This window comes from Acyrthosiphon pisum, chromosome A2, assembly GCF_005508785.2.
Source record: "Acyrthosiphon pisum isolate AL4f chromosome A2, pea_aphid_22Mar2018_4r6ur, whole genome shotgun sequence".
NCBI lineage: Eukaryota > Metazoa > Arthropoda > Insecta > Hemiptera > Aphididae > Acyrthosiphon > Acyrthosiphon pisum.
Genome location: NC_042495.1, coordinates 7238974 through 7262812, shown reverse-complemented (window position 1 = coordinate 7262812; position 23839 = coordinate 7238974). Strand labels below are relative to the sequence as shown.

The 23839-nt window shown below is 31.8% G+C and overlaps 2 protein-coding genes across 2 annotated transcripts in view; one reads left to right on the top strand and one right to left on the bottom strand.

Moving 5' to 3' along the window:
* LOC115034012 (ribonuclease H1-like) overlaps positions 1-463 on the bottom strand; it is an 8848-nt gene extending 8385 nt beyond the window's left edge. Inside the window, exon 1 of the mRNA XM_029488985.1 lies at positions 35-463. Coding sequence (XP_029344845.1) covers positions 35-463 — 429 coding nt within the window. The remainder of the gene's footprint in view (positions 1-34) is intronic.
* Positions 464-7001: 6538 nt separating this feature from the next.
* Positions 7002-23839, top strand: part of LOC100575170 (protein gooseberry-neuro-like) — a 42585-nt gene continuing 25747 nt past the window's right edge. Inside the window, exons 1-3 of the mRNA XM_003245097.4 lie at positions 7002-8146; positions 9843-10063; positions 14999-15101. Coding sequence (XP_003245145.1) covers positions 8110-8146; positions 9843-10063; positions 14999-15101 — 361 coding nt within the window. The 5' untranslated portion in view covers positions 7002-8109. The remainder of the gene's footprint in view (positions 8147-9842; positions 10064-14998; positions 15102-23839) is intronic.

The following is a 23839-nucleotide window of genomic DNA, read 5'->3' as shown; positions in this document are numbered from 1 at the left end:
CGATGATCCTCTTAACATCCTGGTATGTAAAAACCGGGGACGTGAGAGGGTTATTGGCAAGGTGGGCTTGTTTGGCAGCCTTGTCAGCTAGTTCATTTCCTTCAATGTTGCAGTGGCCGGGAATCCACATGTAAGATATTTGTTTACCGGCGAAGGAGGCGGTGGTATGTGCATTAAGAATTTTTCTAGCTAGGTCAGTAGGTTTCCAGTGGTTCTGGATACTCATGAGGGAAGAAAGGGAGTCGCTGAGGATAATGATCTGGTTGGCTTCGACTTTGTTTGTTGCAAACTCAATGGCTTTGAGGATGGCTAGTGCTTCAGCGGTGTAAATAGAGCACTTGTTAGATAGTTTCCATTGGATATGTGTGTCCCCGTGGATGATAGCCATTCCGACACGATTTTCCACAATAGAGGCGTCCGTGTATATGAGTGCGTGCTGTTGTTTAGATGAAAGTATTTCCATGAAGAGGTTTCTGTATTGGGAGGAGCTGGTAGATTTCTTTGGGAGTTGATGTAGGTCCAGGTTTATGTTTATTGAGATAAGCCACGGAGGGGAAATAGGTTTTTATAGGATGGCTTACTCATGAATTTAGTTTTGGCTCACGAGAATCAAATATTTTGTTGTTTGTTTAAATGGTTGCTACGGGTCTGCTATAAAAATTAATATAAATTTGGCTTTTAAAATTTTTCAAGTAATATTATATTTTAATAAAAAAACAAACTTTAAAATGTATTTAATTAATTATTTACTACTAAATAGTTAGTCGATTACTTTATTATGCAGTCATGATTTGATTTCTTAATTCTGGTCAGAATTTTAATGTAATAAAACATATAGACGAATATCAATTCTAATATAAGATTTAAGTCGACTTTTAAAAGCATTCGTTGAATCTGTCTGTTTTCGTGAAACACGAATTCAAAATAATAATAATTACAAATTACGACAAGCAGGATAATGATGAAGGCAATCTTCACTTTGGAGATTCGGCATCATCGTCCGCCTGCTGCTGCAGTGGTGCACGTGTCCCGGTGCAGGATTTTGGCATTCCGGCGCGCGTATATAAATAATAAACACGTCAGCGCCCGGGCGTAATGCGTTCCGGGCGGAAAAGTAACAAAAAAATAAAAAAATCTCCATCCCTTATACCTATATATATTTATTAAAATATATACATATCCATATACCTATATACGTGCATTGCCTGCCGTATTATAATAATATACATACACATACTACCCGCATCGCACGCTGCACTAAGACGCGGTGCACAAAAAGCGTTTTCGGCGGCGATGCACATATAAATGAATATATATATAAATAATAAATATGTATAGGTGCGCATCGCGTGCAATGTGTCCATATCGAATTCGGACCTCCTACAACGGTGTGCGAGTGTGCGCCAAGTTAAACCCTTAACGTCCGTGACCGAGGGTACAGCTGCGGCGGCGGGCCCGAGACACGCGACCCCCCCGACACCGCGCGCGCGAAATCCACCGCCGCGGATACCGTGACGACGATATATTATATATTATTCATACACGCCTCGAGTCTTATTTTTCCATTCTTTTTTATATAAAATATAACGTTAAATGTATAGGTTGATATAATATTATTTCTTACATTTCGTTTCTATAATTCGTCCTGCGCGCCGCCGAGCCGCAGCAGCTCTCGTCAGCCGCCGTTTTCTTTTGCCCGCGATTTCCTCTCGCCGTTCCGCGTTTAGCATAATATATATTGTACATAATAATATAATATAATATACGACGTTGTGATTTTACATTCAAACAGATTTCGTACGTTTAAATACATTATTTTATTGTGATAAATGTACCTATGTGTATATGTATTATGTACGTCAATACGTGCATATGCTGTTGCGCTTCCATATGCTGCAACCTCTGTCATCGTAAATTATATTATGAGATGTGAGGCCTGTCACCACGTCCAGATATTCCCGATTCTGTATTATATTTTATGGGGAGTTTACCAATTGCAGTGCTTTAACTTATCGTATACCAATATAAATTGCGCTCAAAACATGTAAGGTCGATTATAGACCAGCAAGTTACGCTCGATTATTTTCTGCGTTTACAGACCAAAATTGTTACACTTATTATTAGCTTGAGGTAATTTTAATATAAAATATGGAAACAATATTTATAAGGTACCTACATATAACTTATTTTAGTTATTTTATTTAAAAAATAATCAAAACTTATTAAAAACAAAGATTATATAATTATATAAACATTTATAATAAATATAATAGTAATAATATAAGACTCGTGTACACAATGTACCCAAACTTGTACGAAGCCATAGTACCAGTCATATTGAATGGTCGTATTTTTTTCCTCAAAAAGACCGGACTGGACAAGCAAATTTAGAAACAAAATTATTCCAGTGTGAATGTGTACATTTATAAGAATAATAATTTTTAAAAAAACGTTATCTAGTGTTATGAATAAGCTTTGTATAAAAATATGGAAAAACTGAAAACTGATGGCCTTAGTTGCTGGAGTTTTAAATCAATAAAATAAAATAATAATAATAAATTAAAATTGTACGCATAGTATAAACATATTTAATATATAGTATCATCTAGGTGTTACCCCGCATATTATATACCGAACTACAGTAAAATAATTATTATATTATAGTGCAACGAACCAATCAGGCCGGTGATATATAGCTAGTGACATTGATTTCGTCTCCAATAAATCCATACTCATTACAATTCATACAGTATGTTAATTATGATGATGTTTCATAAAAGTCCCGGTATCATAGAATAAATTGGTTCCAGATCAGCTATTAACACTAATTACAATTCTAGAATAATATAATTGTTTTTCAAAAAAAAAATCATTTAACCAGTAACTTTTGGTACTTAGTCAATTGATCAATATAATATAAGTTTTTAGTTTTGAATTATTTTGAATCAATATATTATTATATAATATAGGTACTTATTTAATAATTTATAATTATACTTAAACAGTGTATGCATAATGTAAGATAATTCAATGTTGGTGGAATTATAAATTGGTCATGTTCATGACCAATTTTTTTGCAGAAACATATTTTTCATACCTGTACATGTATAAATTATAGGTAAAACTAAAAGGTAACTCAAATTGGTATAGGTATACTCTGATTTAGTGATCAGTCTTGATAAAAGACATGTAGTTTTAGGCACAACTGGTCCATGGCCATGTTACCGTCGTCTGGTGAAATTATTGCACTGGAGCAACCGTGACGACGTGACGCTTTTACGACATCTATACACCTATTTTCCTACTGTATATTTTATATTTTATCGTGTGACGATTGCGCCTTTTGTCACCACTGCGCATGCATATCGCAATTATTCTTGTACGATTTCGAGTGTCTCTGATGTAATATATATTTTTAGGGAGGCTTAGCACTTCGAGTTCCACCCCTATATAATATCTAGTCGGCACGCCTATGTACATGCGAGTCCGACGTTGGTGCGCGTATATATTGCACATTTCTACATCTGATGACGACGTTCCTCATTCGAATTCCAGTTATGTATATATTATTTTATTAATAACATTGTTCTTTTGAGTATAGTATCATACTATTAGTTATTACGATCGGGAGATTTTTATTAATATAATACCTACAAACATACATTTGTTCTAAGATATTATTTCTTTATTAGAAACCATACACGTGACGATTTAATGAATGATTTAACTCATCTGCCCGAGTAACTATAATGGCAACAAATTATAAATAAATATTTCCATCGTAAATCTCAAAATCCCTGTTTATGCACCTCTGCAGGTTGGACCTACCGGGTCCAATTATGAATCTAAACCATACAGGAACCACTCGAACACACTCAAAAAATTTTATCAAAATCGGTCCAAAAGAAACATAAACAGACACGGACAGAAGAAATATAAAATTATAATATATATAAAGACATAGTATATATACTGATTGTTTATATATTAATATAAATATTATGCTGTATTGTTATGCAAGAGAGGTCATTAACTAGTTAAACAGTTAAAATTAATTTTTTTAAACTTTTAAATTTAACTAAAGTAAGCTAATTTTCTAATAAACTTACGAGTTTAACTAGTTTATTTGACAGTAGAAATAACTTGGCTTTTTTCAGTTGATTTAATAATTATCCATCAAGTTAAAAATGTTTTACTTCTTACTTATCGATCTTGTGTTGTCTTAACTTAACTTAAGATAATTATTTTCAATAACTTGTCCAATTTTAACGTTATGAATGTTTGTAGAATATTACATTATATCTATATATGATCAGAGCTGGCCTTAAGGTGTAGCTAGGCCTTTGGAAAATTTGTTTTGGGCAAGGCCCGACAATTTCATACAAATGCGCGAGGCCCAGGCCTGGGGCCCCATAGCCCTCTGCCTATAAGGCTGAATCTGTATATGCAAATGGGTAGGCTATATTGTGGTAATGCTACGGTTGACTTTACGAATAATCATTTGAAGCTTTATCTTATTTTCACCACACACGAATCGCGCATTGTTCATATTTATTGTCCTTCATTATTATTGATCAATATATATGTTATATATTTATAACTGTCAACAACAACCGCATGTCCACATTGTCAGTTCGTTTCTTCAGCCCAGCACATTATATATGTTGTTGTTCACTCACCGATCGATCGATGAAAGCGAATACGAACGGCCCACCGGAGATTACGCCCAAGTCCTCGTACGAGGTGCAGTTGTACGCTGAAGAAGCAGATGGTTTTTATTCACAATACATATAAAGCGATGGGAATTAAACCGTAATATGTTTATGAAATTGACCATGTTTAATGTTTATGCATACGTAGGTACATATGTATTAATATTGTTCTTTAAACGATTGGCCGGATTTTCTTATTCGAGATGACTATCTATACATGGTGTTTTATGAATATTATAATATAGTTGATCGAAATAGTTACATATTATATAATATTATAATTTATAACTGTTTTAAAATAGAAATATCTATCATGCGATCAATTATTATAAGTTTTGAATTTTCATAAAATGTCTGTACCCAAAGTATACGTATATTATAATTTGTTGTATTATTATAATTTATAACAATAATAATATACGTCGATTATTACAACGATACAAATTTCGCGTGCAAACTACATAATATAAATGTAGAAGGTCACTTATCGGCCATCACCGATCCTTTTTTCGCTACTTATATAATCAGCTTTCTAAAGTATGCTCTTCAACATGAATGCCGTCGTTTTTTGTTTCAGGTGAGCTGTCCTAGCACCTGTAAGTCATCATATTACCCTCTCTAACCAATTGAATTTGTTTGTACCTGATTTTTATCCGTAGCCTATTTGTACCCACCAGGTAAAAATGTGTACCCCTTTCCCTTAAACTTAAAATAAAATCTCCTGTCTGAATGATACACTTCTTTGTTTTGCAGTGGAAGCTTTTTGAAGATTAACCCTCTCGTTGATTGTATATATTAAGCTCTTCGGAATTATGTCGATAAGTCCGTCAAATCGAAAGAATTATTTGGATCGTCGCTTATCATCGACAAATGTGAATACGCATGTCCTATATATTCTAGAATAAAGGGTAATAATCCTATTATTTTTACCAACGCTTTATCCACTATTCGGAAATCCCCTCATAATTTATATCGATATGAATAAGGATATGTTGTATATATTATTTTGGCTTCGTGATCGCACAACAATTTTCTCAATATTCTTTACAGCAGCCGCGTTCGATAAAATCTGGACTACGCATGGGATTATTATCATATCAAACAGCAGAGCACTGCCGTTTTTATAATACTACATGTTAAGTAATACAAAGAGTTGGATTAATTTTTTTTTTTAACTTATACGTATCGCACAGGTGGCGGTTTTATTTTTTAGACTTTTCGGAGATTATTACGTTGGGGCGTACCATGACATATATATCAGGATCCGATATGTCACCACCGATGTATATGTGACCACATACCCAGTAATAATAATATATACAAACCGCACACGCAATATAATAATACCCGGCATAATATATTATATTATATCGATATAATAATAATAATAACCGTCGGTTAGGATGTATACGCATCATATTATACAAACGCGGGTTTTAGCGCGGCTATATCGGACGTCTTATTTACGACGCGTTTTTGCGATCCGAACGGCCTTCGGATCGAAACGATTGGCGGCCGACTATATTATATATCGCATCGTATATTGTACATTATAATAATATATTATTATATAATATTATTATATTGATCGCCTATTGTAGCCGGCCATATATAGTACGTGCCCGTTTATTAAATCTCTCTCTCTCTCTCTCTTTCTCTCCGTCTCTCTCTCGGCGTGTCCGTGTCTCCCCGTCCATCTCGACTCCGGTCCGTCTTTTCTCTCCGCATGTACACGTATAATACCTACAACACGCATGTATCACGCGCGCGCGCGCGCGGCCCGTCTCGCGGTGTCGCATTCGATTTCGTTTGATTTCTTCCGTTGTTTTTACGACGTGCGGCGGTGACGTGACGTCACACTCGCGCATATGCCACGCAGGTACATATATATATAATATAATAATATTATGGGCCGCGTTGCCAATGCGTCGAGACGAATTTCCATAACGAACACGGGCGAGCTCGCGCGCGTGTGTGTGCGTAGACAATGTGCGCGCGGGCTCTCTTTGAACTCAAACCCATTAGAAATGCTAAACCCGGCACCGCGTGTATGCGTATACCGTACGGGTCGTGCGCTGTTGTATACCTATGCCGATGTGTAATATGTATATATTATTATAATATGTACGCGGCGGACGAGCCGAGTTGGCGCGGAGGTAATTATTGAATATTTTATATTTTATTTGAAAAAAAAAAAAAAAACGATAACACTGCGGTGCGCCGACTAAGCCGACAGAAGAACGACGACTATTATAGGTATTATTATTATACCTATATATGTAGGTACGGCGGAAGAAAAAATAAGAGATGGAAACGAAATTGTTTTGAAGAAAAAAAAATAGTCACAAAAGGCACGTAATTGAATATCGGTGACACCACACGAACGCGCGTGCGTTAATATTACATATTATTATTATATATGCGAGCATACAATATTATAATATTATGTTTTTAGAACGAGACGGTCGTGCGCGTGCGCGCGTACCTTCGCATGTACGCGGAGTGTACACGCGCGCGCGATGAGGGGACCCCACGCGGGTTGACACCCATTTCGCGGCCGACAGCCAATGGCTCGACGCGGCCTTTTGCGCGAGGGGTTCTGCGAGAGGTGCCCCTGCGAAAAAACAAAAACACAAACGAAAAGGACGAAAAAGAATATGGCCGTTTGCCGCAAATAATAATTATCGCGTATACAGAATAATATATAATATTATATAGGTACCGACCGCCGGCCGTACGCGTACAGTGTTATTACCATTATTATTGTACCATCGTTGTGCGCGCGTGTGTGTGTTTGTACTATAAAACTCGACGGTGACAATAATATGTAATATAATATAAAATATTAAGATATTATCATTACGCGATGTAAGTAGTACGCTGCAGCAGCAGCAGTCGCGGTTTTCTACACTCCGAAGTCGTCTACTGAATTTATTGTTTGTTCTTTTAAAAATATTATTATATTATTACATTGAATAATACTAATAATAATAATAATAATATCTGTACGTCATACAATAGTGTCGCCGTCGCGTCCGTCGCGTGCACACGCACTACATAATATCGTATGCGAGTTCGCGTCGCGTCGTCGCGTGAACGCCGACCGACGTTTGAAGAATTTCGTCCGTTTGTCGGAAAACGGTAGCCGCGAACCGGCGACCGCCGCAGCCGCCTCCGAGTGCGTTCTTCGTGACGACTTCAACGTAGTTACATTATTATTATATGCCGCCGCCGCCGCCGACGTACTCGAGTACAACTCTCGTCATGCGCTCACCGGACGCGCTTTTCGCCGACAGGTATCGACGTGTATAGCGCGTGTGATAACAAAATATTTTTTTTATAAACATTTTATTCGCCTCCGAATTTGGGCGGAATATCGTCCCCCTAGACGAACGTCATGTACTCGGCACACTACAACGGATTCACGTTTCAAGGTAAGACTGCGCATGCGAATAGTTATCATATTATTATACACACTATCGTCGTTCGGTTTTACAAAATATATTATATAATATGTGCTTATAATATAGTATTTAGGTACCCGACTATTTATATTATGATAATATCCCCGACAGCTGGCTAAAATGTGCAATATAATATTATAATAATATTGTATCCCGCGGTTTTGTACGATTACTAGATTACAGCAGCGTTTTTCAACCTTTTTGTATCCCGCAGTGGGTATACTGTGTACCTACCACCTGCTATAAGTTTTGGATATTTGCACGTGCCACTTTAAAAAGCAATAAATCACTTTTAAACTCATTAATGAAAAAACTATATAAATGCTTTTATATATTATTAAGAACTAATGATTATTCTAAAACGCGATAGCTATATATTATTATTTATTATATAGGTACCTATTATGATAATTGATAAGCATTAATTGCACAAAAAGCAAAGTAGAACATTAAATTATTTAAATTTTTTAAATGGCCAATAGTGAATAGTGATTATCGTATACGCATGCTTATTAATTTAATATTTTAATATTAACAATATTTTTTTTTCTTTTTTAAACTATATGAGGTTTTCGCGTACCATTAGTGATACACATAAACACTATACTGATTGTAAGAATCACTTGGATTAAATGATTCGATTCGAGTTTAAATTTGTCTTATATGATTGTATTATAATACATATTAATCATATTTATTATTTTCAATCATGACCATGCACGTCATCAAATATTATAAAAATAGTAGATACATCATTAAAATTTTTGGATAATTTATTTTATAATAAACATAAATTAATATTAATATTGTGTAAATTAGTTGTATAATCAGTAATTTATAATATAAGCAGCAATATCATGATTACTGTAGAATTTATAAAATCATAAATATATATAATAATCTGTAAGTTTTATTTCCTATTAACATTTAAATTATATAGAGTAAGGATTATTGCTTGTACCGTGTTTCGCATACTTTTTTTTTATTAAAAACTGATAAGACACTGTATTTTGCGATAGAAAAACAAACACAAAATACATTTTATTTTCAATAAAATATGGCCAAATATTCTAAATATCTTGAAATGACGAGGTCCGTGTAAAAACGAGACGAATCACATTTTACTAATTGTTTAGGACAAGCAAAAAAAAAATTCTTTATCTCATTTACCCCTATTGGCGGGAAATAATTCATACTGTGATATCTTTGGAAACAAAAATCGATTTTTCTGATTATTCTACTGAATTTGGTTTTGTGGGTATATTCAAATGTTGAAAACAGCTTCGTAAATTCTGGACAATGACTGTATCTACTTATCATTTGGTATATAAATGTTAACTTTCTATAGAACAACGTGAAGTTATCCCACCCATATTTAATTTTTTTCCATTAATAATTGCCATTTGGCTAACTCTTAAGTTTGGAAAATGATTTAAGTTTTAATACAGATCCCTACAATATTATATCGGTTTACGAAAAGAGTTTTTTTGGATACTATACAATTTAAATATCAATAATACAATAAGGGCCCAATGCGTGTAAGCTATAGGTTAATGTTTATTGGATAATATGAGATTATAGGTATAGGTAGTATACTTATATTATGTGTAACGATCAAACTGCAACAATATAATATACTAATCTTAATACAACTGTTGTTATCTAGGCCAAGGGCGTGTGAACCAGCTCGGTGGTACGTTCATCAACGGCCGACCGTTGCCTAATGTCGTCCGGTTGAAAATCGTAGAAATGGCCGCAGCTGGCGTGCGGCCCAGCAACATATCTAGACAGCTCAAAGTGTCGCACGGGTGCGTGTCCAAGATACTCAACAGATACCAAGAGACGGGCAGCATCCGGCCGGGCATAGTGAACAGCGATCACGTACAGGTAATCATAACATAGTGGAAACCACGTCACATATCTTACATTCACACCCATATAATTAGGAGAGATGTTTAAACCCCACATATACTAATATAATAAATATATTATATTCTTACGAATAAAAAAAGGATGTAAAATCTATATATAGCATTAATTCACTAACGCGAATAGGGTGACTTGCCCTCCTCCCAAATTTCTGCCAAGTCCTCCAATTCAAAAGTCAGTACTTAGCATGTACTAAGCATGTATATCATTTCTTGAAAATATTAAAGGGGGTATTTAGTCCCCCCCCCAAAAAAAATTGGGCTATTTGCGCCTATGATTACTATAATATTCGCGTAGGTATATATCGGTGTCTCCCAGCGTGTTTTCAATTATCCCGCATTCGCGTCATAATTATTATTATTATTATTTCTTTATTGCGACGAAAAAACTCCATTTACAAGGCATTTATATACATATAAATTGTGTATTAAATAACAGATACATTAAACATTAAACATTAAACATTTTAACATGTACGAATAATATTCAAATTCACATTCAATTAAAATAACGAAATACATATTATGTGGTAGATACATAATTTTACAGCCAACTAAAATATAATCTATAGTATTTCCTATAACAGCCATCAGTATATATTTGCAGGTGATCATTTTAAGTATACTTAAGGTAAGGTATACCGTATACCTATGTTTTAAAAACATTATTAATTAAAATAACTTTCTCGACTTCTAGTAGATTTGGTACTAGTTTAAAAATTTAATCGTTCCAACAAATAAAGGGCGATCAATAGAGTTATTTAAGTGTTTCAACAAAAATGAATGATGAAAATTACTTCTCCGTATAGGTATTTAATAATTGTATATCGAAATATGATAATATACTCCATTATTACAATTTGAATTTCATGGACATTCACCTATAAATTTAAGTGCTACAAACTGAAGAAAACGATTCTGAACGGCTTCGAGATTCTGAGTTACACCAAAAGTTCTTTGAATACAATAAAGGGATCCGAATTTTAATTAGAATCTGACATGTGAAAAATATATTTTTTTTTTAAGGCATTTAAATTATTAAAATTTATAAAAGTATGTGTAGTGATACCAAGATTAAGAAAAGTTTAAAAGTTATTTTATCAATGTGTCTATTAATAAAACACAGTTTAGAATCAAACGTAGTTCCTAAGTCGGTAAATGATTTCACTAATTCAATAGACACATTGTTAAGTTTATAATAAAAATAATTACAACATTTTTTAATACTATATGATAATATTTTACACTTGTCGATATTAAGGAATAAACCATTTAAATAACACTAATTATTTTTTCAAATTATTTAAATCTTCTTGTAATTTAATACAATCATGAATAAAATCAATTTTTTTTTAAATATTTTAATGCCATTTGTAAAAAATAAAATATTAATTGAGTGCTTTATAATCGTCTGAATGTCATTTATAAATAATAAAAATAATATTGGTGAGTGATGGTCGCATTTAAGAACACCTGAAAGAACATGGATGGGTTCGGCAATAAAATTACCTATTTAATTTAACTAGCTGGATTCTATTAGTTATAAAAGGGGTAAGCCATCTTAGTAATAGGTCGCAGAAACCAATTCGTTTAGTTTATGTATAGGTACGTAAAAAAATATCCGCGCACTATCAAACGCTTTTTCGAAATCAGTACAAACCGTATCCATTTGAGAGGTAGCTGAAATAGACTCAATAATATTGTGTTCGAATATGGGTAGATTGGTTATAGTAGAATGTACCTTGCAAACACTATGTAGAGTGCTAGTGTGCTATATAAAAAAACTATTTATTAAGTATAAGAGTAATTTTTTTATTTATTATTTTTGAAAATATTTTTGGAAGTATCGAAAATATATAATAATATACAGTATACTATAATAATATTATGCGCCTTCATCCGCCCTAACTTACAATTTTCCATCACAATAGATTTCCTCTAAATATTCTATTACCTATAGCTATATTTGAAAATTAATTTTGGTAATTAATAATTCGACTATTCCAATATTTACATCAACAGATCGTGGCTATTTTGGGTTTCAAAAATATTGAATGTATATTTGTATAACATAATTATTAACGAGGACCAACATGGCTACACATCTAGGAAATGTGTATATTAACTATTTTTAATACACAGGTATATTATAATTATATGTAGGTATATAGGAGTATAGGACAGACGAAAGCTATTGTAATATTATTACATAAAATATATTTACTTTTAGTATATAATATATTTATAATACATCAGAGGATAGATACATTTTTCCATAAATATTTTTATAGCACGAATAAATTATTCATACAATATTTTAGAATGTCAATAAATTGTTGGTAAAATTTACAAGATATAAATCATAATTTTTAAATATAATCACAGTTTTAGATTCTGATATTCCAGGTTATACAATGATTTGTGGTTTTATTATGATGTACCTAACCCAAAAAATATTAACCACAGAAACTTGAAACAAGCCGCACTATATTATACTTAAGTTGTATATAGGTAATGTACAAAGTTAAATTGCCATACTATTTTGACTATAATTAAGGTAGTATCCTATATTTATAGAAATTTGAAATGTTTATGTACCTAAATATAACATTTTTTTCTTAGTCAAAAATCAAAATGCTTGGAAATGTAATACAAAATTCCTCGTAAGTTGTTCCTAAATTACATTTAAAATATCAAAAATACAAAAGGTTTGATTTTTTTATGGGAATTTGATAGTAAAATTTTAAATCGTAAACTATTTATTTGTTGGTATTAATTTCTAGAAGATGGATGCATAATATGTTATATTATCGCTATGCAACGAAAATTGTTTTTGACGATTATTCATTCACGCTGTAATAGTTTTTCTTGCACGAACCACGAGTAGGTATAAGAAAAACAGACACGATATTTTAAACATTTGATGGGTATAAATGTATCTATTATTTTTAGTTATTGACTGTCTGGAAAAAAACGGTAAACTATGACTGGCACGCGTATTACATATTTTGAAAACGTTTATCATCATGTTTTAAATCATACTCTAGTGGATAGGTTATCGTAGATTTTTGAGTCAGATTATATTATATTAGAATAATTATTTTTAGTTTAAAATATACGCGTCCGATTTCCCAAAGATTTAAATATACAAAATAGGTTATTAAGTAATAATAATTATATTATCTAATTATTAGATAATTTATTAAACTTATTTTCGCTTAATACTTTAATATAATATGCTCTTCCTATAATTTCTTAAGTCTTAACAATAGGTTATAATATTGACCTGTTATAAATACCTGCTATAGTTTAATTCTATTCATTGATAAACGATGTTTAGCCGGATAAAATGTAATGATAATTTTTATCTGTCGTTCACTTATATAGTTATTCATTAATTTTGTCGGATTTTTTTACTTATTATTTACTTAAATTTATTTCCATAATTTTAACGAATTATATACCTATAATATGTTAAAGGCATGCACAGGTATTACCTATATAATAGTATAAAGGATAACGTCTTGACAAATGACAAAATAAGTTTTATAAACATAATATTATGTTATATATTTATGAATTAATTTGCTTAAGGTCCCGCCGATTGAGAGGTTATCGATATTATGTTGGCTGGAGACTTTAACGGACGCATATAACATAAATGAGATTTCGTTTTCGATCGTGAATATTATAATAATATATAGTTTCAGCGACGCGTGATCTTGCACGGAGACGCTATAATAAAAACAATAAAAACATACTGCGTGAAGATAAATTAAAAATAAATTATTCTGTTAGCACGCGCCCATTTACATAATTATACAGTGTTTGGATTTAAATTATTGGCGAAACAAAACAATAAAGGCCAATAAATCGGACCGACCGGCGTTGATATTACATTATGATGAAGACGTCGTCATCGTGTCTTCCGATTATTGCTCTAAGGGATTTTCGGGACACATAATATTATGAAACTCGTACCTACATAATATCGTCCATGTATAAAATGTATATATGGCTCATGAATATTTAGTAACTACACCTTTTTTTCGTTTATTTTTATTTTTTATATTATACACGAAATTCCTGATCAATCATTTTAGCTGTTGGCATTTCTGTTTTTTTTTCTTATTCTTTAATAGACCCCCCACAACATGCGACGAGCCGCCTGCGCGCTATTAATTAATGGACCCCAAGTGTTTTGGTTCGTGTGTGTGTGCGTGTACGACACATTCCTCTCTCTCACTCTCTCTCTGTCTCTCTGTTTTCTCCATCCTCGGCGGCATCTGCACCGGTGTTCGACGCGTCTTACCTGTTCGACACCAGACAACCCGGCTCCACCACACCGTATATACTGCACGCGTGTGTATTATGGCCCATTGTTTTTTATAGTCAGTCGTAAAACATATCCAAAGATAATTTCGGCAACACGTCGTCGTCGTTGTTTTCCGCTCAGCATTTTGAGCCTGGAGTTATGTCTGCAGTTATCAACAAAAAAAAAAAAAACATTTTTCTAAATATATTTTCTGGAGACTCATTATTATATATTGTATAATAATATGACGTATCGTATCGAGATCTCGACGGATATCCACATATTTATCCTTCATACAGTTCAAACTCTTTTAGCATCACTAGCTGCAGTTATTTAAAACGTTACATTTTTTCGTCCACTGTGTACAGTATAATTTTATGTTTTAAATATTATTATATAAATCTTTGAGTATAGGCAGGTACTTACTGCATAAAATCCTATAAATCATAAGTAACGACATAATCATATTATATTTTTCAAAATTAAAATAATATTGTACATCTTTAATACCTATACCTATGTCCTATACATTATTATAACGCATCACCTTGTAATAAATAATAATTGTATGGTTTCTAGAAAATCTATCCGAAACGAATTTCTTATTGTCCGGAGGAAGTCAGAGATACAACAATCAGATCAGATCGTCATAGTAATTACTCAATCGACGGAATACTGTCAGGTAATATAGTTTTTTTTAATAGATAAATACTTAATATAATGATACTATATTATAATATTATAAACAGTATTATAGTTTATGATATAATATTACATACTAGAATATTATAATTTACGAAGTATATTAGCAGGTCTAAAATAAATATACAAATAATACTTTTTCAACTTAATGTGTAATATTTTAATATATTAAACCAACAAATATAAATAATATGTTATTATAATTAGCACAAGTACCATATTATAATTATATACTTAGCTACATATTCCTTGAAATATATCTAGGTTATAACTTTATAAAGTTGATATATGCAGCAGTAGGCGTGAATGGTTAATAGGTATATTATTCTGAATTTGATCAATTGGCCATACATATATTATAATACATCTCGATGTATATTTATCATAGCTATTGCCCTTATAATTGATCTAAGAACCATGCATCTTAAAAAAAATTTAACCATGCAATTATTATGAACGAAAATCAAGAAAACTATAAAATGACAAGGCGAGTGATGATTAATTTATTTCATATATATAATATCACAAATGTCATTATTAATAAACCTATAACAAAATACAAATGTAATCATAAATTTGTATTAAAATGTATTATAAATAGGCGGTGAAAAAAAGATTTAATATTTTTCAGATATTCACTTAGATACGCGGTTTACAACTGACAATTTTTATTATGAATACAGTTTACACACTTATATCGGTATTTCAAAAGGTTTTTAGAATATTAAAAGAGTAATTTATTATATTTACCTATTCAAATTGTATAAAATAACTTACGTATGTAATACGTATGTATAGCTGGATTATAAATTTGCGTAACCACATTAATAATAATCACACACACACATACACACTACTGCAGCATACCCATTAGTAAACACACAAAATGTTAAATATATATAATATCATCAAAAATAAATTACACTAAACATTAAATTGCTCGTTTTATTCAAATTCAAAATATGTTCTCCACTTCGTAGGATGCGCATATTATATTTGTAACATGCTTTAGGTAAATTGTAACCAATTGATTTATACCTAATATGTTAAAATAGAGGAACTATAGACTCAATACATTATATACGTGCTTGTAGTCGTATACATGTATGTATAACTGACACTGCAGTATAGTATATACGCAATATTAATATGTATAGGTGCCTATATAATACATAAATCATAAAACTCACACACAACTCGTTAGAAATTATATTTCACGCGCATACAGCTCGCGGGAAGGAAAACATTTTCTCAGCATATAGAAAAATACAGTGCGTCCGTTGTGTGGGTATAGCTGGTAGGTTACTCGTTTTATAATATGTGACGATATGTTATATATTATTGTAAAATAAATAACGCGTCCATTTAACACACATTTGCGCGATATTAAGCTCACCGCGTGACTATATATTACCTAATATATCAACATCATAAGGTATCGATTTACCATTTTAAACGTTCGCGTCACACCGCGGGTACCCATATAATATATTATATCACATATACACGGATACAACGTAATGGTATTTACCGGTAGGTATGTATATAAGTGATTTATATATAATAGAAGCTCTGTATACACCTAGGTACCTACACTCCGGTGACAATGCCAATATAATAATGATGGTTATTTTTTCGGTCGCGCTACCGATGTACGATCAACACAGTTTAACTTGTTTTGGCCGTCGGCCTGCAAATCCGAGTAAATACGACATTGGTACCTATATACGAGCAGCTACCTATAATATAATAATAATATATTATATCACATCGATGATCCTGCGACTGCAGGGTGCAGTAGCGTAATTGACCGCTATGGACTACCTATATATTATATAATATTATATATAGGCACGGCGATGATGATGGTGATAATAATAATAAAAATATACAATAATACATGTTATTATTATTAAGAACGATTCGAAAAACTTCCATTAATCACGAGCTGCGCACAACCATTATTACATAATAATATATAATGTTGTGGGGGGCACAAAGCGTTGCGTACCACTATTGTCATCGGGTATCTCAGCAGCAGCTACTGCAGATCGCCCAAAAAATGTTAATGATGGATTTCACGGCATTATATTATTATAGTTATTGGCTTCCGGAATACATCATTAAGCCCCCGCGCACATTATTATAAAAATAACATCGGTGGCATTTCTCGAGACTTCGGGCAGCGGCGCGCCGGGGACATGTATATCGTGTTTTCTCAACTACGTCCCGCTGTTTCAAAATTGTATCATAAACATATATCATTCGGCAATGGAGTGCTACTGCATTGTTGCCGCGCTGCCATAAACCGTGTTCGAATATTTTATACTCGACATTTTTTTTTTTTTTCATTTTTCTAGGGCTGCAGGGGTCGTTGTTCTTGCGCAATATAAATTGTTTCTTTTGACGTTGCTGGTGCGGCCAGATTTTGGCCATTATACGTCGTTTATGTGGAATCCATTTCACACCAAATCAGATATAAGTTATTGGCCGAATGGAAAGCCAAATAAGTACATAATATAATATATATATTATATATAGGTGTATAATATATTTTATATAAGTACCTAATACATTATACTGCTGCAGAGCGATACTATTAAAAGTAAACGCTATACAACTTGATCAAAAGTAAACGACGGTTTAGAAAAAAAATATTATATTTGTAACTACTGCTTTTTGTAGTTTACATTTTTTACAACAGTGTACATTTTTAGTTTCCTATACTCTAATGAAGGATATTTGTCTAATAATTTCAATGTATAAAAATAAAATTTCGAACGAATTGTTAATTAGTTTTAAGTATTTAAAGGTGATACCTTGCGTATTTTAGTCCAATATAATAGGCTCAGCTTAACTTTAAGTAATTATAACAGACATTACAACGTGATATATTTTAATGATATTATTATCGAATATAAAATTTATGTAACAATCATATTATTCACTATTTAACCTTCCTAAATATAACCTGAACGCATATACATTATACATAGTGTATCTTATGTCATTGTACGCGGGGAAAATTATCACTTTTTAATTTACGGCACTCGTCAAATATTTTTTGCTTCAAGTCCTCTATGTGGAGGACTTAACCAATCCAAATTTATGATATTGTAAGAAAAGCAACTGTGATAAAAAAAATGTAAAGTATTTAATTACGATTATAATATTAAATTAAAATAATAATATTAATTTTTATGATCGTATGTTGAAATAAAAATAATGAACTGTGTTTACCAACAATTTTGTTTATGATTTTATTATTATTATTATTTATTTTTTTTTGAGTGACACATTAGATTACAGATTCAACTATTGAAGTGTATCAAAAGGTAGTTATAAGAAAAAATTGTTTGGCGCACGTTAATTAAACCTATACCCATTATTTCAATTAAAAGTATTAAGTAATGCATATTTTACTAATCTTTAGAGGACCATAGTTACTAAACTAGCGAGCCAAAATTGATGATTCGACTATCAAAATTTTCAGAAAAAAAAGCTTTATAAGAATCCGTTAAAAATATAGTGGTTGCCATTTGAAAAAATAAAGTTTATTTTGCTATTGGTACACCTGCGTGTTTAAAAATTTTGAAATTGTTACAAAAAAATTGCCTGTCAATAAAAAAGAAACACGTCTTTTTTCGTTTTAACGAAATTCTATGTCATCGTTCTATAATCGTTAAAAATCCCCGCGTACAATGACATAAGATACACCCTGTATATCTACCGCAGTAAATATGTTTAGTAAATAACTTTTTTCAGTCTCGTATGATATTATTAAAATCGACTAAATGAGTCCACAGAAATTCGTTAATTTATCAAAAACATTTTGAAATCCACAAATACCTACATACAAATAATATAATATAATATAATGTTTTCGAAGCGGTAATATAATAATACATTAATACCTAATGGTGATTTTGATAATTTTGATTAAAATTCACAATTTTCTCAAAATTAATATTTTTTGAATGTACACGATAAATATCATCAATGTTTAGAAATTTCAAAAAACCCACCGGTTACTAAGCCCCGGCTTGTCAAATCTCATGGAGAACTGCAGCCCCGTGGACCCATCATCTACTATGGCGTCTATATTTATCGATAATAATTTATAACAATATTGTAAATTATAGACGTATTTATGAACGATTGTTATAATATTATTACGTTTATATACATATAGAAATTAATCACAAAAATCATTATTATTGTGTGAAACAATAATAATATTTGCGGTATCTGTCTATATAATAATATTATAGTATGATAATAATATTATGCCGCGTGTTCACGTCGGCTATTGTCGGAACAAATATTATATTATAATATGATATATTATTATGTATACCTATACGATATTCACGAAAGGTGGTCGGAAAATCATGAAGTGACCTGAAAAATGAAATTACAATGAAGTGTCGACGGACTGTCGTGAACCGCACATTAGGCCCCAGCTGCAGTACAGGCACATTATAATAGCGCGGCACGGAGGGCGTTCGGTAAGTTAATACGCCGCACCAACAGTGGTTGGCGCGAGATCGTCGCTGGATGCGTGTGTACAGACACATAACGTGAAATATGGGACGCGATAATAACACACCTGTGTGCGAGAGAACATATCTGACGACAGCGACAATAATTAAACTAAAATATACGAATTAACCTTGGAGTTCCCTTAAAATTGAAAAAAAAAAAATACAACACGATCGTGTTTACAAAATATAGTGAAAATCGTTACACCGCGCGGGGTCTATAATTTTCAAACGCCACAGTATAACGCGCTGTTTTTGTACCAACTCGACACCGAAATAATGATATTATTAGATATTAGAAACAATATTATTATAATAATATAATAACACATGGGTGTACTTCTATGGGTGTATATTTTTACACAGCGTTCTATAATACGACGCGTGTGGGTCAGTGGCGGATCGCCAGGCGAGGCAATAACCTAGGCACACAGCCTCACCTCTATAATAATTATAATAAAAGAGGGGAGTAAAAAAATACAAAAATTTTTCGTTTAAATTGTTTTTTGCGTTCGAATAATATTACTATTCATGTCGTTTTAAATGTTCTATGATTTTTTACCATTATTTGGTAATTTTAACTAATTTTGCAATGGATGCAAATATGCAATACATTATAATAATATAATATATAACATACATTCTATAATATGGGACTGCTGTCGCGATGCCACCCTGCAATGTTCACATCCCACAGTGAGTGAGGCGAAAATATAATATTATGATCGAATGAAGCAGACAAATATGGCCTTAGAGTCGTTCAACAGATTTTATAGAAATAAAATCACGGCGTGATGTCCGAATTCAAACAATTCATTGATCTTTACAATAATATTATGATACATTTAGCATTTCATTCAATATTATGCCAGATATATAGCGAAAGTCTTACCAAGCCATGATGGTCCTACAATATTATGTATTCGATACAAATATTATCGATATCGGTTGTTTTATCAATAGACGCCAATCTTATTTCCCCTCTCTGTTAAATTACGTTGTCTTTTTTAAAACATAATATATTGTACAATAAAATATAGAAATCATCAGTGTAGGTTTTCATCAAAGTTAACTTTTATACTATACGTATAGTGTGGAGTGTTCAAGTGTGTGTACTTTTTAAGAAACTTTCGAATTTTGGTGTTTGAAATCTCGCAAAAATCTTTGAAAAAGAAAATGCTTACGTTAAATAATTTACTATGAAATATAGGTACCTATTTATAATGAGAGATAAACGTATATCTTTATTTTAGAAAGTATTAAAAATGCACACAACTATTTAATATAAAAATTTGCGAATTATGCAAAAATATGCATTTCAAATATTTTCCTTTTGAAACTCGTCATTGTACATAATGGATTTATATTGCTTTTGGTATGCTAAAAATCTATATTATAGAATAACATACAAGATGCTAAACCTACAACATCTGAGCCATAGTTGTGTGTGATAAAGTCACGATTATAAAGATGAAGGTATATTAAATTCTTTAATGTTGTTCTTAATAGGTTACAGAACATTATTATTCTCCCAGAAATGTCGAAAATATCTGCCTCACCACTTGGTGTGGGTGTATTATAATTATTGTATTAATTAAATATAATATGTTTCGGTTGCAGTTGTGACGATATAATTTCATAAGTTTATGCAACGATATAATGATGTTTCGTAAATTCACGCTGACAATATATTATTATTAGTTATAATGTGTATAAAAATAATTCGGTGAAATTATAATATAACTTCGGTAAAAACGGGCGAGCCCATCGCGTGGTTAAAAATACAAACTTGCTAATTTATTTTGCAATTCTCTCAGCGCTAACAATGCGTTTAATTAGACACGTGATAAGAAATCTGTCAATAAGAGAAAGTTTAGGAACGTACGGTTCGAATATTGCAGCAAATCGTAGGAACATAATGCACGCAATTATTGGCGCGGGCGAACGACAATAAATTTTAATATTAATAATCATAGTGTTGGAAATATAATATCCAATATGTATAACATAAGCAAACCGTTAGTTAAAATAATTAACTGAATGTCAAGAAATAAATCAACGTTCCAAGTGGAAAATGTATTAAATTTACATCGAGTACCGCCGACCTAGTACCTACCTACCGAATAACGATGATGTGTTCAGTGTTGTAATAACAAGACGCACGAGAATAACAAATTTTATTTGATAGTGGTATGAGGAGACATCTTTACTCGAATAAATCAATTTAGTATGATATTTTCAATTTCGCACTGAAATTGTTCCAGACAACGGAATTGCAATAATTTATCATTGCAAACAAAATTGTATTATAATAATAAATCATTAGATTATTCAAAAATGTTTAAAAAATGTGTTATAAGAAGCAGGTATAATGGTTTATATTATACTACATTTGTAAAGATTTATTAACACATTTTAGGGGGGAAGAAAATATGATTAAAATAATCATTATGCGGGAATAATATTGCAATTTATCATTTGTTTGTCTACAATCTACAGTTCAACGGCAAAGACGTACGTAGCTTGTAGCTACGTGGCTATAATAATAATACTAATTATTATTATTATTACTATTTATATGCAATATATGCATGTACCGCGGGATTCAATAATTTTGATATAGACTTGCAGTATAAAAGGATAAATATATTTAAATGAAATCATCTATGTAAAATAGCTATAATTCATTTAAATAAAGTTTTAAAAATTGGTTCAATATTATATAATATGATCGGCCCAAGAGGATGGTTGGCGCCAGTTTTAAAATAAATAAATCGATAAAAATAAAAACCTATATAATATAACCAACATATAGTTTTTGGTTCTAAACATTTGTTATGTACCTATTTATCATAGATGGTTAATGGCCTACATTAGGGTAAAAATAAGTAAATGCTACATCTTAAAAATTATGAACATTTTTACAGTTTTTTGCAATTTTCGGATTAAGTTTATTAGGCAAAAAAATATAGATTTCAACTTCAAAATTTAATTTATTAAGTGCCCGTTGTAGTTAAGATTAGATTTTAAGACTTTATTTGCTTCAGTAGTCAGTTGACCACTCATCACTATGATAATATATATCGTGACGTATTGATGTCTTAGATTTTTAGGTTATTTTTTGCATTTATACGTCACACATTTACTCACTGCAGTACTGATACTTAACTGATAACGTAGGAGTGGGTTAGAGATTATTATGTTGAACTATGTTCTATTCTCACTCAATGTAACCATTGTCCCTGCGGCCTGCGCGAGGGATATCCTTCAAGAAGTGTGCCATGTGGCCACAAAGGTCTTTATTTTAATGATATTATATTAGAAGAATAATATTTGTATCTTGCAGTAATTCGGAATCCATCAAATTGCAAGTCACACCCTCAGACGTTATGCTATAATCACAATTATATTCTCATAATGTCTATGAAGATTGTGTAGTCTTGAAATGATAAGGATAATATAGAATTAAGGATGAAAACATTACCTATAGTTACGATTTGTTAGTTGTCTGGAGTATTTTTAATTGAGACTTCAAATTTATCAATACGCAGGGTGTCGCAAATCATATAGTGCTACACTGCACATTATATTGTATTATAATATAATATATTTTATTATTTTTAAAACAAAAACTAATATATAATAATATATGGCGACTTGGGTGATTTTTTACACCGTGCGTGGGACCACTAGAATCCACTGTTACCTAGGTAGGTACTTTGATGACGTAACGGTACATTTCTTTGTAAACCGGCCGTCACGATAAGAACAACGTATCGCTGAAAACAATAAAGATATTAATATCACATTACTTTTTTTAACGAGCACAGTCAACCTGAATGGTATATACGGGATGGGCAATAATTTAATATATAATATATTACCTATGCTATTGTTGTATTGTTCTGGGGAGGGGTGGGAAATGGGTTGCAATATTTTCATTCGCAGTGGTTTCTCAAATCCATTTTATACATTTATAATGTTACTCCGATCGGTATGGTACCGTGATTGACGTCGGAAGTCGTACCGAGAAAATCACCACAGTCATTACCGCAGTCAAATATACCACATAGGTATATAAAAATCCGAAGGATAACTTACTTTCCGGCACCATTTATTCGATTTCTCTAAACAATGTACTGCGCGCTGTACGAAAAGTGTGCAAAAGAAATAAATA